This window comes from Balearica regulorum, chromosome 5, assembly GCF_011004875.1.
Source record: "Balearica regulorum gibbericeps isolate bBalReg1 chromosome 5, bBalReg1.pri, whole genome shotgun sequence".
NCBI lineage: Eukaryota > Metazoa > Chordata > Aves > Gruiformes > Gruidae > Balearica > Balearica regulorum.
The window spans coordinates 40,874,538-40,892,979 of record NC_046188.1 but is presented as its reverse complement, the minus strand read 5'-3'; the positions used below and the strand labels follow the sequence as shown (position 1 = coordinate 40,892,979).

The window sequence follows — 18,442 nt, the reverse complement described above, 5'->3', positions numbered from 1 at the left end:
ATTCTGATCCTATACATCTAAGTCAAGCACATCTAGCAGACTACATCTGGATGTGTGGAGAGAACAACTATCACTCATGTGGCCTTATGAACCACTCAGTAGGATCTTTAGCCCAATCTCCAAGGACAGTGATACTGCACTATATATTCCCAGACCAGATTTTCCTGGAGTTTCCAGAGAGTTAAAGTCAAAAAATTAATGTCCCTGCTCTCCTGAGCACATAGATACTATTCAAGACTCAAAAGAATCACAGAATTGTAGAACTGTTTGGGTTGGAAGGGACCTCGTGGATCATCTAATCCAACCGTCTAGCTCAATCACGGTGAGCTACGGCAAGTTGTCCAGGACCACATCCGATTGAGTTTTGAATGTCTCCACAAATTGGAACTTTACAACCCCTCTGGGCAACCTGTTTCAGTGTTTAACCTCCCTCACAGAAAAGAAATGTCGTCTTGTGGTTCAGATGGAATTCCCTTCTCAGTTTGTGTCCACTGCCTCATGTCCTGTCAGTGAACACTACTGAGAAGAATCTGGCTCCTCTTCATTCCTTCCCATCAGGCATTTGTACACATTGCTAAGATAACCTGGAACCTTCTCTTCTCCAGGCTGAACAGTCCTGGCTCTCTCAGCTTCTCTTCATATGAAAAATGCTCCAGTCCCTTAATCATTTATGTGCCCCTGTGCTGGACTCGCTCCAGTAAGTCTGTATCTATCTTGCACTGGTGAGCCCCGAACTGGACACAGTACTCCAGATGTAACCTAACCAATGCTGAGTAGAGGGCAAAGATGACTGTGTACTCCTACACCTAAGTCAGGATAGTTTTAATGAGTGAGATCATACTAAAAAGCAACATTAAACTATGTATCAAGAGAACAATTACTAGGTCCATTTATTCCAAGCTGAGCATCCTCCCCTCCCAAAAGAACATCTTGTTACACTTCCCAACCTTTAAATTATCAGGCCTCAACACAAACCCTCAGTATAGGTCCTTTTCTGCACAAGTATCATAATTTCACAGAAGATTCTGCAAATCACTTTCTGGTCAGACACATCAGATTCACTGAAGACTCCTAGTTACCAGTTTAAATCTTTGGTTACCCTTGTGAAACCCTGCAGCCTTCATTAAGGCACAGATATAAAGGAGAAATACAGTACCGAGGACTAATTAAATCCTGTTGATGCAACAAAGGCCTTCTTCACCTCTTTCCCACAATCTCCCTGAACACACACATCAGACAGGACATCGATGCAAATTCAGACTGGACACTAGAGGAATTTTTAACAGCTTGCAACTTCCTGGCAATGTGTGTGAGCTAATACTCAAGGAGGGGGGAGGTTTGTGTCTGTTTTGCTATCCAAAAGGAACCCATCGATAAGCTGGCCATTTATAGAGAATACAGTGAATATCTACGCTCCAATCAGAACCATCTTTTCTTTCTTCATTGCTTCAGTTACAGTGAAGTCAAATCATGCTTGAAACCGGCCAAAAAAACCCCTGTAAACTACCACAGCAATCCTATATCAAAAAGAGGCTGTTGCAGTGTTACATAGAAGAACCAGAGACTCTTTGTAGGTAGTACACTTATGTTGCTAATGAACATAATTAGGAACCTCTGCATTTGATACATGTCAAAGTACATCCTTAAAATTTCTAAAAATTATAACTGGTCTAAAATTAGAAGTCAAAGTAAATAACCATCAAGAAAGAATTTTCACAGCTCATGATGTGCCCAGTGTGCCTTACCCCTGATTTACACAAAGTTCATCAGTAATTTATCACTGAATTATATTTCTGGAAAGGAAGTAAATTCCCATCCTGAAGTCATGGCTCTCCCAAAAAGGTTTCAATAGTAAAATCTCAAAGAAACTTGCAAGACACAGTTTGTTTTCTCAGGCCAAGAAAGGATCACATCAGCTTTGATGTATATCTTCACAAAAAAAAAAGTCATTTACCTGGATAAGCTGTTTCTGAAAGAGCCTGGCAAAATGGCTGTGGTTGCAGGTTGCAGATAGGTGAGCCATCATGGCCCTGTGAAGGAAAACATCACAAAATGCTGACTGGATCTCTGTGGTACAAAAAAGTGTTTTTACCTCAAACTATACCAAAAGCATAAAATAACTGCTTTTACAAAAGCAACCTCCAAAGGCCACTGCAAAAAGCAACATATTTATAACCAGGTTTCCCAAGAACTGAGCCCCACCTGCTGACCATGGAAACAAAAATTCTCTCTGAGCACCTGCAGAGCAAACACAGCTCTTGAGATAAAAAGACTCTCTTCCTTTCCTGCAGTAATGCTGTTATTTAGAAAGAAAATTAACTCGTTCAGCTCCCACTCTCCCCTGTGCAGAGCAGTGAGTTGAGAGTTCACACATATGCAAGTAAAAAAACAGCAACAGCAGTACTTCTGATGCCCAAAGAGAAGGAAAATTTCTCAGTTTAAATCTCAGCCTTGTTTTGCTCCTGGCGTGAAAAGTCACCTTCATACACGTAACTTGAGTAGGCTGGTGGTTAAGACTAACATAGAAACCCACAAGGCAACTGCTTTCAAAATTGTAATAGTTTCTTTACATATACTCTATAATGATAAAGCAATAAATTAATAAAACAGTTTGCTTTCCATGGAAAGAGCCACAGTTGTTTTCAGAGCCAATACACTAGGACCCCCCAGAAATAATTAGAAGAGCTAAGAACTTCTGAACATAAAACATACTTCTCCACACTTAAAAGCAGTGGGGCATTGGAAACATGAAATGCACACAGAAGTGTATACAATAACAATGTTCAGACCACAATGTATTGGCTGTGAGAGTGGTTTTTTCTGTGATTATGAACAGGGAAAAAGCCACACCAAGACTGATCAAATTAGGCCCTTGCCACTTATGGCTTGTTTCTTTAAGATAACAGTCAATACTTTTAACTACAGAAGCAAGTTTAGGGGGACGATATCTTCCAAGAAGCACAGCTCCCTACAGATTAGTGCAGAAGACTATTAGGAAGAATATGGAACTTTGGACGCTGAGTCTAGCATGCTGCACCAGCAATTCAGCTAAATTAAAGAGCTAGCCGAAGTTGCATAAGGGTCCTACCTGATCTTGTTGCCCAGAACTCTTTCAAAGTCCCAGCCAGTTTTTTCATGGTTATCCTCCCATTCACGCAGCAGTTCATAAAAGATATCCCTGTGAATCAAAATATTTAAGGATATGAATTCCTACTCTTCAAAATTTGAAGTGACAACAACTGAATATTCTATTGGTCCTAAATTCCCCAGCAAGAATCTACCTTGGATTAAATAACTCAAGCCTCTAAGTATTCAGATACCTTTGCAAAACTCATTAATGTTAGCGGTACTTTAGCGAGTTTCCATTTTCCACATCTTTGACAGCAAGTGCTTAAGCTTGTTAAGCCCAAACTCTGACAGAATGACCAAAACACCCACTACCAGACATACTGAAGACTGAGAGGCAGGAAAAAAATAAGCCACATGAAACAATAACTATGAGAAGAGAAAAAAGGACCAAGACAACTTGCCATTCTCCCCTTACCTTGCGGCTGTAAGTGTGGAGGGAGGTGGCAGGAAGAATAAAAGCGTACCAGATTTATGTGCAGAAGCAATCCAGTAGGGTGACACACTGTACTGGCACTTACCAGAACTCTCAATAACTTCTGAAGAATTAGGCTGCTTCTCTCTAAAGACATTAAGCATTTAGCTCCTGCAGTCAGTATGGACAAAGACTTTTGTCTTTTTTTTATTAAAGTGAAAATCTCAAGATTTTTCTACCGCATGTAGCATATATGAGACATTCTTAATATCCGTTGTTTACAATCATGGAAAGATTACACCCTCTGAGCTATACAGTAAAAGTAGAAGACTCTTACCTTTGTTTCTTAAATATGTGAAATGCTCTATCACTGGGAAAGTTAGAGCGATTGTCAGTTTCTGGCTGAAAAGAAACAGATTGTACAGAGCACGGCAGCAGGAGAGACACCTGGTAAAAATATAAAGGCAGCTATTAGACTAATGTAAGTCTCTAATTTATCCAACAATGAGACCTAAAAAAAGTAGGGGAAAAAACGTGATGAGGAAACCAAGTATCAGCAGTTGAGTTGTTCAGACACTAGCCATTTCCCAATTGCTAACTGCTAGTAAACACCAACAGTTGTACAACCGACATTACGCTAGAGGCATTACGAGTGGAAGCATCTCATCTCTCTAAGAATCACAGAATGGTTTGGGTTGGAAGGGACCTTAAAAAATCGTCTAGTTCCAACCCCCCTGCCACGGGCAGGGACACCCTCCGCTAGACCAGGTTGCCCAAAGCCTCATCCAACCTGACCTTGAACACTTCCAGGGAGAGGGCATCCACAACCTCTCTGGGCAACCTGTGCCAGTGTCTCACCACCCACCACAGGGAAGAATTTCTTCCTAGTATCTCATCTAAATCTCCCCTCCTTCATCTTAAGGCCATTACCCCTTAGCCCTATCACTACATGCCCTTGTAAACAGGCCCCCTTCAGGTACTGGAAGGCTGCTGTAAGGCCTCCCTGGAGCCTTCTCTTCTCCAAGCTGAACAATGCCAACTCTCTCAGCCTGTCTTCATGATCAGAGGGCTGGAGCACCTCTCCTATCTTCATGACCCTCCTCTGGACTCAGTCCAACAGCTCAATGTCTTTCTTGTACTGGGGCCCCCAGAGCTGGACACAGTACTCCAGGTGGGGTCTCACCAGAGTGGAGTAGAGGGGCAGAATCACCTCCCTCAACCTGCTGGTCACGCTTCTTTTGATGCAGCCCAGGATACAGTTGACTTTCTGGGCTGCAAGCGCACACTGCCGGCTCATGTTGAACTTCTTGTCCACCAACATCCCCAAGCCCTTCTCCTCAGGGCTGCTTTCAATCCTTTCTCCGCCCAGCCTGTAGTTGTGTTTGGGATAAGAAATCACTGCAAAACAGATTGCAACCAGTATTGATACAGTGTGAAAAGAATGGTCTGCCAAGAGCCCAAGTGTACCTTCAATATAGGGCTCCAGAGAACGCAGTATAGTGGCTGGCAATTTCTGTATTATTCTTTCTCCTATTTGAAAAGCCTATGTCTTCAAGTAACAAGAGACTTTTATTTACAGTTTTAGCCACAAAGCTCAGCTATTGACATGCCCTAGTGTCAGAAAGTACACTGTACTTTCTTTGCCAAGAGCAATTTCTATTTTTAAAAGATGGATGAAACAAGATAAAAAAATACATTAAGGCATTCATAGAATCATTTTGGCTCGAAAAGACCTTTAAGATCAAGTCCAACCATTCCTACTATCCAGCTTCAGTTCCCTAACTCAGATGATTAGATCAGGAAACCAGTTTTCACAGGCAGCATTGTCTCCTCTGAAGCTTCGTTTGCCTAAAAGGAGTCTGTAGCTGTGGAACAAATCCAGTTCTTCAAAACTACATTCTGATATCGCATCTAACTGATCATTCCTCTGGGATCCATGTTTATTAGATGAGAATCTCAAAAGCAAAACTTGACCCTGTCAAAGTTGCTAGTTGAGGTCAGGCCCTGGAGCGCAACATAAGGCTAGCCAGTGGCGATACACAGCTAACGAACATTGGACCTAGCAATTCACTCACCTTATGGCAAGAAAAAAAAGTGGCTTTTAGACACTTGCCAAAGACAACATGACAAGATACACAAAGCAGAAGGAATGAGGTTTAACATCAAAGCCATCACAAATAAAAGAGCAACAACACAAAGGTATGAAGCAACACCAGTTGAGATCTGCCAATTTTTACCTTGGCTGTGCTGCTTTCATAAGCCTGCCTGAGCCTCTCGTGCAAGGTGGGAGAAAAAGATGCAATCCGTTCATTTTCAGCCAAGAGCTTCAGTGTCCCCTTTTCTAAACGGGAAATAATTCTGCCAAGACAACGCGGATAAAACCCACAAACAGACAGACATAAAGAACACATGATCAGACCTAAAGAAATGCTTATGCTCATTTTTTATGAGGCAAGCAAGGAAAGAGTTCTAAGCCCCAGGCACCCAGCATCAAATCCTACTCGCAGCTGTACGGTCATTTTTTATTGCTCTCAACTCATGACTTTCCCGTTCTTGCATAATCACACTGAAGTTCAGTAGACAGATCAGTGCAAGGAAAACTCAGACATCCAAATCCAAGCTGTATGTTTTGTATGTTTTGAGGGAAAATTAACAACTCCATGCCTGTAAGTGGTAAAGCTGTAAAATCCAAGCCCTCACGCTCCTCCTCACACACATCTGCAGACACAAGCAGAGGGAAAAAAAAAAAAATTCAACTCACTCATACTGATAATCCAAGACTTGAACAGCGAAATAAACACAATTGTGCACACTTTGGAAATGGTGTGTCCCTGATGCATCTAAGGGAAAAAAGAAACATGAGACAACAGCACCTATCACCATTTATAAACTAAGATACCAACAATTAGCTCTCAAGGAAAGTATGAACTGCCAAATCCAAAACCAGTCTTCCAGACCAGTATCCAATTTCCAGAAGCTCCCATTCCCTGATACCAAAATAGACAAATCCTCCCATCCCTATCCCTCCCATACTAAATGCAACTGAATTGTTCAGTGCTGTATGGGAAAGAAAAGATACTTTCTCAACGTTCTGGCCAACAGTAAGCAGATCCAGGACAAGAAGTACACCAACTGCAACCAGTCATTTGTTGTTGTTCCCATAACTAGAGACTTCATGTTCCTGATCTCAGCCCTAAGAATCAGTGAGTGGTAAAACAAAGGTCAATCAAATAGGACCATCACGTGGGGAGAGTGGGGATGTCTCATCTTAAAGCCACCTTTTTGATTTTTATATCCATATCAAAGTACTACCAAGCTTAAGTCTAAGTTTGCCAAAACCCAAATGCAACAGTTACATATCTATATGGATGGGTCCTGTGCACTTGTAACCCAATCTTAAACTTAAGAAACACATAGCAGAACAACAGTGCTTTTGAGTTGCAAGGACCAACAAAGGAAAGACTTTACAATATCTGTTCTTCTCTCTGAAAGTCAGCATTAGCAAGTAGCTACAGCAAATCTCACACAACAGCAGAAAACTAGATTCAAACAGTATCTAGCAACCCCACTCTATCATATTGCGGAGCACTTCCCATACATACATGATTTTTGTCAGCATCTCAGATGAGTCGCACAGTGGTAAAAAGGCACTTCAATGGCATTTAAGACTAACTGTCCAAGCTAAAGGCAGCTACTTTGTATCACATTATCATTCCATCGAAGTAACATTGTTTCCACTCAGTACTATTGTTTACCTTTACTTTTTTCATTGACTTCAAGGTCACTATCCCCATCTTCTGCAGTAGACGTGCCTTTAGATGTCAACAGCTGCAGAACAAAAAAGAGCTCCAGAAAAATATTTGGTACGAGGTTTTCTGGAAGAGAGGAAAATAGATACTATAGGTGGATATTCAATATTGACCTGCTTTAATAAATGAAGATAAAAAGACAGATAACTGATTTATGGCACTGTCAGCAAAGAACTCCCTCCCCACACAGTCACAGTGTAAATCAATATGGGAATTACAGGAAAGATGCGTTTGGGAAGGGTCTGGTTTCAGACAGGACCATAGAACTTCAGCCTACTGCAGCTCAGAGTACTGCATCAGGTTTATCTCCTTCCCTGAACTTTTACCGAGCACACATTTATTTTAATAACCATGTTGGCTTAGTCTATTTTTCCAGATGGTATTTGTTTGTACACTGTAACTGTCCCACAACTTTCACTTCTCATCTACCTCGCCCTCAAAACACACATGCAAGTTCAAAGCTAAAAGAAAGGTCCATCTCACATCTTCTGGGTCTTCACCTGCTATACACGATGAATAGAGCTGTGCCAGACACTCCAACTGTTTCTTGCAGGAAACCTTCATAGGATTTGCACAGGTCACTAGATGGCTTTCAGCAGGAAGGCTGGCGCTGCGAGTGTAGCTAGGCTTAGTAGGAGTGCCAGGATCAAGAGATATCCCTGCAGGAGAAGATGCCTGGTGCAGCAATTTGCATCTGAAATTCAAGCGCAGCAACATACCATGTGACTGAAGATGATACACAGCAGCCATGCAGCCAGAAGAGGTCTTTCCCTTGCAGTCTAGCATGGAGGAATTCCTGCAATAACTAACCATGTCATTTACACTGTCTAAAGCTGCTTTTAGCATTATAGTAATTTAACTCATCTTTCCCTTAATGAGAAAGGATCTCAGGGCTAACAGCCAAAGGACTCAAAATCATCACATTCAAATTCCAACTGTGCTAAAACAGTGTGGCACTTTGATCAAATTATGTAACTAGCCTATGTTATTGCTTCTCATCTAAATTGATAAGGACATGGAAACTGTTAAGAGACCAGGTCCTTAAAAAAATTTTTGCACGTACAATTTCTGACAGCTAAACAGTTTACAAAAACTACAAAAATAAGATTCACATCCATACCTTCAGATATATTTGTAAGTTAACAACCCCCTGAGAAGATCCAATACCACTAAGTGAAAAGGCAATGCAACAACCGATGAAATCCCACACTGGCAAGTTAAACAACAGAAAGAACAAGCTACTTGAATTGCTGGATTCTAAATCAACAATGATCACTCACTTAAATACATAGATATTGTAAAAAATATACCTACAGAGGCCATCCAAAATGCAGCAGCAGAGTGGCATACGTAAGACACATGAGAATCCGGAAAAAAGCCAGTAACAGCAATGTCAAATGATTGTTAAAGATCCCAATGGAACATCCACAACTGGCACATCACACCACCTCTTACCACACTGCCTCAAAAGTAAAATCTTTAAAAATCACTTTAAAGGCTGTGGGGAAGACAGAAATGTTTTTAACTGCAGCAAAGAACTTTTTCTGTTGGCCTATTTCTAGTGGAAATACTGTAATGAAGAACAAATTAGTCCCAAAATGGAACTAGAAACGTTATTTAATAACATCTCCATTGCAATGAACATAAGCACCCGACTGACTGAAGAAAATTATTTATTAAGCACTTTGTAAACCCACCAAGGTAAGGCTCCAACAATGTAGTTAGACTCTGCTTCACTTCTGTCTCAGTGTTGTTATCTACTTCAGCATGAATTTCACCTTTTGCCCTTGCTCAAAGCGACCCAGTTGGCTCGGGGCACCACTACTGAAGACAGAACAGCAGCTTCCATACTGCTTCCTTCATGGAAGTGCACATAGGCAGGTTTGAATCCTAAGCAGTTCTGTTACAGGTCCAGTACAAACAGTAACTCATGAGACACTACTGGGTCTGCTTCAGCCCGTTCTCAACCCATGGAAGTGAATTGCAAGGCTCAGCAGGAAAAGAATTCCACCCACGTGTCCTGAGGAGTTTCCCCAAGAACAAAATCTACAGAGAACAGCAACAGTTCTGTCAGCAATTATAAACAATAGTTTCTCTACTACTGTGCTTTGCTTTTTTTCCCTGAAGTATCAATCCTCACAGACTAACAGTGATAGCATTTTACAGAGGATGAAAGTCACACAGTAACTGAACAGTGGAGACAGAATTAGAAACTAGATTTCACCTCATCTCCCAGCACACAATTTTCAATAGATAACTGCAGTAGTAACTTTTAAAACAGAATCTCACACAACTCATGTGCCATTTTCTCTGACTGTAAGCTTGTGTTAGTCTGCCTGCCTTGCAAAATCATTAACAATTTCCCCACATTTGCATCATTAACTCATTTTCTTCAAACCAGGCTGTGTCTTCCATCATAGGTGCAATCATCAAACACAGCCTAATTACACTAGCTCAAACCCACTCACTTTGCCTGTGCAATCTAAGGAAATCTGCACAGGAGATAGCCACATGGGCAAGCCCATGAGGAGACAATCTTATGAAAGCAGTGAGGACTGACTAAGCTTTGGAAGATAAAGTGAGGGTCATTGTTCCAGAGTCAGCACATCTAAAATGACAAACATGAGCTAGCTGCATTTATATCCTAGTCTGATACCAAAGTCACACTTGGTTTTAGGCAAATTATAGTTTAAGGTCACCAATATCTGTTATGGTTATTCTTCTGGTGATTTCCACTCTGATATTGGTACAACCTTAAGACAAAAGAATTAAGAATCAATACAAGCCTATCACCATCCTGCTCAGACTGTACCGTTCTTTCTTCAGCATCTCCCTCTCCTCTTGAAGGCTGTTGCTTATCACAGATGTAGGGTTTCCTTCCTGGACAGTAGTAAAGGCCTCAAGGCTTGACCCAGATGAAAAACGAGCAGCTGGAGACTGGCTGACAGGCGTAGAAGTGAAGCACATCTTTGGTTTTGAGAGTGGACGCTCAGCACTTACAGGAGTTGGGTTGATTCGCCTTGATGGTTTGCTTTTGCTGAAAAAGTGAGAAGGGATTTCACTGAAATGAAACTAAACAACAACAACAAAATAATTAGGTTTCAAGACAGATATGCATGCAACTCTTCCAGAAGAGCCTAATGCTAAAATAAAATGGATATGGAGTCAGGATATTGAATTTCTAAACTGTACGTATAGTTGCTGACTTTATTCTGGTCACCAAATAAAAAGTCACGGAGCTATAGACTGCTGAAAACAGCCTGCTGACCCTTCCTGCAAAATTAATTATCAATTATCAGGTCACAGAACAGGTAACACAGTGCCACACAACTCTTCCAAACACTTCCAATTTGAAAGGACAGGATATGTCTCATTTTCATAAGAAACTAATTCACCAGCAGTTTCTAACACAAGAAAAAAAAACAAGTCAATAAAGTTGCCATTGTCTATCAGTAGGAGTCCAGGCTCCCGAGTTACCATTGGCCCTTTAAGTTTAGGGAAACCCATTCTTCCTGCATAAACTACCTAGATTTGTCCTTCAGGAAGAGGCTCTGTAATGCAGCAAGACACGTAATGGCAATGAGATACAGGAACATAATGCATTACACTTTTCAAGGAGATGCTGGTTGCTACATATTAATTGCTATGGTGTTCTCAAAATCGCTATAGTGTTGGCTTCCAAACACTCCATGATCTTTTTCCTCACTCTTTGTCCTAGCTGAGCATAGTGCAATTGAGGAAGAGAAACTTACTGTCTATGCTGGAAACACACCTTCTCTTCCTTGGCCAAAGCATCATCTAGACCCAGCATCTGGATCTGCTGTACAAACCCACAGACCCATCAATTTTCAGCTGTAATTTTGCATGTCCAACTAGAAAGTCCCACTTTCAGAGGCCAGTGCCTGATATATGGAGCAAACAGGCTGATGTGAAAGCCCTATATTTGGTAAGGAGGATTTTAAAGAGTAGAATCTCAAAGAAAAAGAGAAAAGGACCGAGGCAACCACAACACAAACAGCTGCCCAGAAGCTAAGCCAAAGTCACCAGGGAGACCAGGGCTTGCTGCAGACCAAAAAGAATACTATTCAGCTGCCCAGAAGCTATTTTGTCCATGACCACAGGGCACAAATGAAGCTGCACGCTAACATCTGTTACCAGAAGCCACAGAACATCAATCCAAAAGCTTTTTTTGCTGGCATCAGTAAAGCCCTTCATTAGCAATTGCTATTGTGTTAAACAAGAAATCTGAAGAGCCAAAATAACGCTGACTTTTTAGAACAGGCAAGGACAAAGATGTGCTCAGCTTCGTATCAGCTAGTCTGTGCACTGGTAAGCTCTGGGCAGCATCACAAGGGAGAGGCTAAAGAGGTGTCTTGGGTGAGTTCACAGAGTGGAAACCTGACCACCTGTTGAAGCAATATTCCCCTACACAGCAACCATAACAAAGCAGTTCTGACCAAGGAGCCCAGAAGCCAGCCCCCAGGTATTGTTTGTTACAGCGTCTTCTGTATCTGGAGACATACAACAGGATGAGCTACTCAAGGAACAGTAGCCTGCAGCACATTCTGAATGAGACAGTAAGGCAGACTTGCTCTTACTTTGTCCAGCCAGAGGCAGCACCCATGGGTGGAAACTCCTCCAAGTTGTTAAGATTTAGCTGGCTGGGTGGGGATCTGGTAGAAACAAGAGGCACTTCACTCCGCTTCCTTCTCCCTCCACTCCACGATACGCTGTCGTTCTTTCCATCTTCCTCTTCAGCAAGGGAACGCCCCAGATCCCGAGCTACCTGCCGGCCAGAGGCACTGACCGAGCTGTTGCCTCTCCTTCGGCCTCGTCTTGCTGGCAGGGCTTCAGGCGTGGCTGTAAGGAAGCTCCCCAAGCTGGCCTTCTGAGATGACCGCTTCTCACCATGGTTAAACACAGGGCTGTACCCAAAGCTCGGGCTGCTACTGGAGACCATGCTAGGGAAGTCACTACAAGGGCTAGACAGGTTTGACCCAGAAAAGGAAGAGGAGCTGCTGGACGCTGCAGCAGGAGAAAAGCTGGTATCTGTGGTGCAGGTGGTCACTGAAGTCCTTTGGGAAAAGAGCTGCACTCGGCTGCTGGTTGCGTGGCCTGCCCTCCTTTCTGATCCTGTCCTTTGGCTCCCGTGGGCCTTGGAATTAGGAGTTTTAGCAGGAGTAGAGGGTCCATTAGTCAGAATCTGGCTGGTCTGCTCCCTTAAAAAATTTAGCAGAAAAGGCACAAAGTCTTTCTGAAGCAAACTAAGAGATACCAGCTTGTCATGGATGTGGTTCTCCTACAAGGAAATAGGACAAAACATTAATACAAAGATGCTATCTGATTCTTTCTTTCCATGTGCCCAGACTCACTTAAGTAGTAACTGCGGGATTGCAATACACAATAAAAAACCAACATGACTTGTCAAAGCAGGTCACTGAAATTCAAGCGACCTTAGCACCGGTCATAGATCTGAAACTCAGCCTCCGCACAAGTCATTTTGGCAGAAGTTTTCAGATGGAGTCATTCACTTTGATCTCCGACTGCGAAACAGTGAAACTGTTCCATGGAAACATCAGTAATACTTAGTGAAGCTATGGCCAGGGAGAACGCGGAGCAACTGGCACCCTTAAGTCCAACATTTCAAGGAGATCTAAAATCTGCCACTCCTCTGTCCCCTTTTCGTCTCTGAACACCACCTGCTACCACCGAGGGGTGCTGTAACACAACTGTTCAAGCACTTTGAGTCCTGTAGCGCCAAATACAAGACCAAAGCTGCTCTTCCATTTCAATTGAATAATTTTGCTCCCTTGAGACCTCACAGAGGTCTAAACAGAGACTGTGCAACTTTAAGGTACATGAAGTTGATAATTAAGAAACCTAAACAAACAATACCCCCCACCCCCGCCCCCAGACTCAACACAGTTAAAATCTCAACAGGTGGTAGTGATCTGACAAGTGTAAACCTAGAGAAAAAGACTTTGTGTTACATGCATAGTTCAAAGCTTTGTACACTGGGTAAAATTTCTTTTGATCCTAACGCTGCACCAGGTTTCTGTTACCACTCAATGGGATTCAGCAACATTTGCAACAACAACAGCAGAAGCTCTCACAGGCAACAACTCATTCCTTACTAATACTGAAATCATTGCACACATATTCCTGTTCACTTATATTCCCACCTCCACTAGACAAAAAGTCAAGAGAGCAAATGCTATTTCTGAAGGACTTTTTTGTATGAAAGGAGGCAGTGAAAGCATGGCCATGACTAGACTCCTACAATCCTCAATGGCGATGCTGAAATACATATTTCAAAGCGTGAAACTAATTCAGCTTCCTGGAGAAGCCTGAGACTCCAACACAGTGTGGATAACATGCCAAGCAACCAAGGCTCACTGCTTCAGCACGCTAACACTCAGTGAAAAAACACAGCTCAGGACACAAACCCCATGAGGTGTCAAAAGACCCAACTTCTTACCAGCTCCAGTCTGAAACTGCCATGAAAGCTAGAGCAAGATGCAGCCTACCATTTCCTCAGGTGCCCCCTGGGTTTAGCGTAGAGGCACAAAGACAAGATTACAGTCTGTGTTATGCACAAGGTCTGGCAGTTTCTCCAACTTTTCAGAGCACAACCTGCTTTCACTGGCCTTTCTCTGTGAAAGTTAACTGAGGTTTGGTTCCTCCACGGCCAGACAACAGCAACCTGTCAACAGCTGCCAGCTGCAAGCCTCCCGCTTGCTTTCCCATGCTGAAGCAACTGGGCTGCTCCCAGCAGAGAAAGGCAGTTAGCAATTCCCTTGCAAGGGCAAACTTTTTGGCTAGTAAACAGAGCCCCCGCACCCCTCACCCATGCAGCGCTGGGTTGAAACGCAGCCAGCGTTTCAAACTTCACAACCTCCACAGGTCTGCTTCTGCAAGTCACAGTTTTGGAAGTATCGGACAATGTAAAATGCTGGTCCCTTTTTCCCTGCACAAGTTTAGGATGACAGCGATACTTGACTAATTCACGTGGGTGACAGCAGTGAATTCTGGTTTTAATTAACACTGGGTAACGGGCTCTGAGGGGCTCAGGCAGAAAAAGCTTTAAATACAAATTGTTTCTCTACATGACCAGTGAAATATCCCACTACAAAACTCCGCCTACTCAAACCCTGCGAGAACCCGTTCCCAGCCCTGGAAGATCCTCCTCAAGGCACAGGCGGGACGAGCGACCAGGCGGGAGCCGCGCTGGCGCGTGCACAGGGGCGCGCACCAAGCCCTCAGGGCTGCGCCGGGCCTCGGGCTCCGCACCGCGCTGCAGACGGACCGCGCCAACTGCCCGCACGGGGCTGGTGACAGCTTCGTCCATCTCTCACCGTTACTTTCCCCGCTAAAGACGCGGGAAGCGTCACCCCCTCGCGTCACCGCGCTTCCTCAGGACACCAGCTGCCCTGCCGTGCCCTCCCTCCGCGGGCACACGGCGGCCAGCGGATCGAGGCACCGCCTTCGCGCCGCGCTTCCCGCGCCAGCGGCCGCAGGGACACTCCCCCCCGCCGCCGCCGCTCCCGCCCCGCGGCCGCCTCAGCCTCGGAGCGGCACGGCGCAACCGCCCGCCGGAGGCCGCGGCCGCCCGGCCCAGGCGGCGCTGAGCTCCCGGCGGGCTCAGCCCTGCGGATTTTAACGGCTTTCACACCGCCGGGCAGCTCCCGGTGGCAGGGCCTCGCCTTCCCGCCGCTCTGCTCAGAGCCCGCCCACGGCGGGGGCGGTCCCGCCGGCTGTTAGACGGAGCTCGGCCCCAGCTCCCGGCCGCAGACAGGCCCCTGACCGGGGCCCGGGTTTGATCCAGGCGGGCTTTGCCCCTCACAGCGGCGCGGAGCGGGCGTCCCCAGCGCCGAGGCGGACAAACTTTCCCGCACGGCCCCGGCCCGCGGCGGCGGAGGGAGCTGGGGGGGTGGCGCGGTGGCAGGCTCGGCCCCGCCAGAGCCAGGGGGCTGCGGGAGGGAGGGCGAGCGGGCGACCCGCCGCGCGTTACCTCAGCTGGGCGGTGGCCGGGGCCGTGCCGGAGCCACCGCACCACGGCGCTGACCGCCACCTCCTCCTGCAGCAGCAGCTCCAAAACAGCCGCCATTCCCGGCTGCTGCTGCCGCCGCCGCCGAGCACGCGCACAACCCGCGGCGGGGGCGGGCCAGCGCCGGCTGCGGGCGAGCGCGCCACGCGTGGCCGGGCGGGTCCGTGTCCTCCCCCCGCGGGGGGCGGGGCGGCGCCGGGGATTCCCGCCGGGAAGGCGGGCGGGGGCGGGGCCGGCGCGGGCCGGGCCCGGGGCCGGGCCCCCTCCCCATGTCAACACGCGGGGCACGGGGCGCCTGCGCCGGCCCGTGCGCGTCTTTTCCTCTCATGCGCGGTATTTGCTTCCCCAGCAGAGCTCGGGGCCCGGCCTAGCGGCGGCGGCACCCGCGGGCTGGGGCGGGGGAAGGGGCAGCGGCGACCCCCGCGGCTCCGCGCCCGCCCGCCGGCCCGCTCGCCCGCCGGCGCCGGGCGGAGGCCGCCCCGGCCCCCCCAGTGGCGGAGGATGGCCGAGGACTCGCCGAAGCGGCGCAAGGCGAATTTCAACGAGGCGGAGACGGAGGTGCTGATCGAGCAGGTGCTGAAGCACGAGCAGCTGCTGTTCGCGGCGGGGCCGGGCCGCGCCTCCCCGGGCCAGAAGCGGAAGGTGTGGGAGCTGATCCGGCACAAGGTGAACCCGGTGGCCGCCTGCCCCCGCGACGTGGAGGACCTGAAGAAGCGCTGGCGGGACCTGAAGCGCCGCGACCGCAGCAAGCTCTGCCGCCTCTCGCAGGGCTGCGGGCCGCCGGGCCCCGCCGCCCCCCTCGGCCTCCTCCTGGCCCCCGAGGAGATGCCGCCCGCCGCCGCGCCGCCCGGCCGCCGCCACCACCTCCACCACCACCGCGCCTACGGCTCCCTGCTGCCCGCCGAGGCCGTGCCTATCGTGGGCGGCATCGACACGCTGGAGCTGCCCGGCGCCGTCGTGGGGGAGATGGGTGAGTGCCGGACCGACCCCCGCAGCGCCGACCCGGACCCTCCGCCCGGCCTCCCCCCCCCGCGCCGCGGCCGCCCCGGCGGCCGCTTCCTCGGTCTCCCGGGGGAGGAACGGCGCAGACCCGCTGCCGCAGCAGGCTCCCCGGCCGCTGTGTGCGCGCAGGGGGCTGCGGGTACCAGCCTCGCTTGAAAATGTCTGGTTCGGATAACTACCTTCTCTCCTCAGAAATGCAAAATGTACATGCACACAGACAGAACAGGGAGATTTCCTGCCCTAGGTCACAAAAGTGGATCGAAACAGCACCTAAGAGTAAATAAACCCTATCTCGTAGTAAGTGCCTGTCTATGAGGCGGTAGACCCAGCTGCCTATGTTCACATTTGTAGTACTTATCCTTGCACATGCAAAAAGCTGTGCCAGCATGCAGTTCTAGGCAATACAGAGTGCTGCGAGTCCGTACCTTTGTACGTACCGGAGAGACATTGCATTAGTGTGCTAAAACGATCGCCCTCAGTACCAAGGGATTTCTCACGATCGCAGTGTTTCAGCAATGCTGTTACTGGGTACCACGTGCACGGTAGACATGAAATGAGCTCGCGGTGAACTGGTCTCCTGGAACCTAAAACTCAGTTTCTGTGGTGGGGCTGGTAAGGGGTCTGTGGTATGCAAGTATATGTTTAGCTGGTGAATGCGTCTTCATGGTTTTCTTCCCACCTCCCAAGGAAATATGTGTTTTAAAAGCATCAAAGGTAATGCAGTATGAGTTGTAGAGTCTTGGTTCAAGGACTATTGTTAGTGCTTAGTGGATGAGACCACTGAGGTAATGAAGTTTCTCACTGACTCTCCTTTGCTTTTCCTCTCCCCCCATCTCCTCTAGGGTTTAATGACAATCCTGGCCCATCTCATCAATCCAGTCTTGAGAAGATGAACCTCAAAGAAGAAATAGTAGTGAAGGTGGTAGAGCCAGAAGAAAGCTCTGAGGACATGGCAGTAGTTCCACCTAGCCAGGAGCAACTACCTTTTCTGGGGACATCAGGCGGTGGTTCCTCTGGGAAAGTAAAAGCCAAAACAAAAGGCAGGTCCCAGGCAGACCAAAATGAAATAACTGAAGAGGACCTAGTACAGATTCAGCAGACCCAGCTGCAGGTGATCCAGTCTGGCTTTGACAGTGTCAACCACAATCTTCGGCTGCTGCAGCAAGGCATGCAAGATCTGAGTAACAGCCTCAGCATCATGGCACATACGCTTGTTGCTATCAAAAACGTCTATGTGAAAAACAACACTGGCCCAACCACGTATGCCACTGCCTCTACTCAGACCACAGCTGGATACCTGAGCCCGGGTTCCCCCCAGGTCTCCCCTGCTGAGGACAGAGGTAGAGCACAGGTGGCTGGAAGCAGCAGCAGAAGCAGCAGCTGCAGCTCCAGCTCCATGTCACAAGAACCAGGTCCTTCTGAGTTTCCCAGGCCCCCCCTGAGAACCATTAAGAAAGAACATCCAAATGGCTGCTACTACTTCTGCTTTGCAGATGTGTAAAAACTTGAATATATGTAAAGTGACTGTGGTGTTAGGTGCTGTTGTATGTTCTGCTCCGGCTTGTGACTTCCAAGGAGCAAAATGGACTCGCCTCCCACATTTTTCCCAGTGGGAAACATTTCGCTATAGGTGGCATTAAACACTAATTACTGGTCTCCTGTTTGTTAACTCTGTTGCAATTGGCTAATAATTTTCTTCTGTTCTCTTTATCCTCTTACTCTCTTAAAAAAACCAACCAAACAAAAAAAAAAAAACCCTAGATTTATTTTGACTAAGACTCTTGTCTGTATCATCCTTTGTTTAATGTGACCTTTTGAAAAATAAAAGGCATGAGAGTGGGATAAAAAAGTAACGTTACGGTTACTGACCAGCAGGAGCTGTCTTCCACAAGTTGCTCAGTTTTTTTGATTAAACAAAAAACAAACTACTTCTGATGTTTAAGTACTTGCTTCTTCTAATAATTAACAGTGTCTGGGGTGTTTGCTTGGTTGTTGTTGGTTGGGGTTTTTTTAAGTCTGAGCTGGGCAAGGCATCACAGGAAG

General features: G+C 46.8%; 2 protein-coding genes across 5 annotated transcripts in view; one reads left to right on the top strand and one right to left on the bottom strand.

Annotated features, from left to right (window-relative positions):
- CDAN1 (codanin 1) overlaps window positions 1–15,497 on the bottom strand; it is a 34,068-nt gene extending 18,571 nt beyond the window's left edge. For all 4 annotated transcript variants that reach the window (XM_075754389.1, XM_075754387.1, XM_075754390.1 and 1 more), the window contains exons 1-10: window positions 15,362–15,497; window positions 11,949–12,649; window positions 10,163–10,387; window positions 7,851–8,044; window positions 7,297–7,416; window positions 6,303–6,381; window positions 5,779–5,899; window positions 3,879–3,988; window positions 3,089–3,178; window positions 1,955–2,030 (exon numbers count right to left, since the gene is read on the bottom strand). In XM_075754389.1, the coding sequence (XP_075610504.1) occupies window positions 1,955–2,030; window positions 3,089–3,178; window positions 3,879–3,988; window positions 5,779–5,899; window positions 6,303–6,381; window positions 7,297–7,416; window positions 7,851–8,044; window positions 10,163–10,387; window positions 11,949–12,649; window positions 15,362–15,457 (1,812 nt within the window). In that variant the 5' untranslated portion in view covers window positions 15,458–15,497. The remainder of the gene's footprint in view (window positions 1–1,954; window positions 2,031–3,088; window positions 3,179–3,878; window positions 3,989–5,778; window positions 5,900–6,302; window positions 6,382–7,296; window positions 7,417–7,850; window positions 8,045–10,162; window positions 10,388–11,948; window positions 12,650–15,361) is intronic.
- LOC142601878 (uncharacterized) lies at window positions 14,457–18,048 on the top strand. The gene is made up of 3 exons (XM_075753021.1): window positions 14,457–14,565; window positions 15,033–16,367; window positions 17,242–18,048. The coding sequence occupies exons 1-3, from the start codon at window positions 14,457–14,459 to the stop codon at window positions 17,898–17,900; spliced, it is 2,103 nt and encodes a 700-aa protein (XP_075609136.1). The 3' UTR covers window positions 17,901–18,048.
- The last annotated feature ends 394 nt before the right edge of the window (window positions 18,049–18,442 follow it).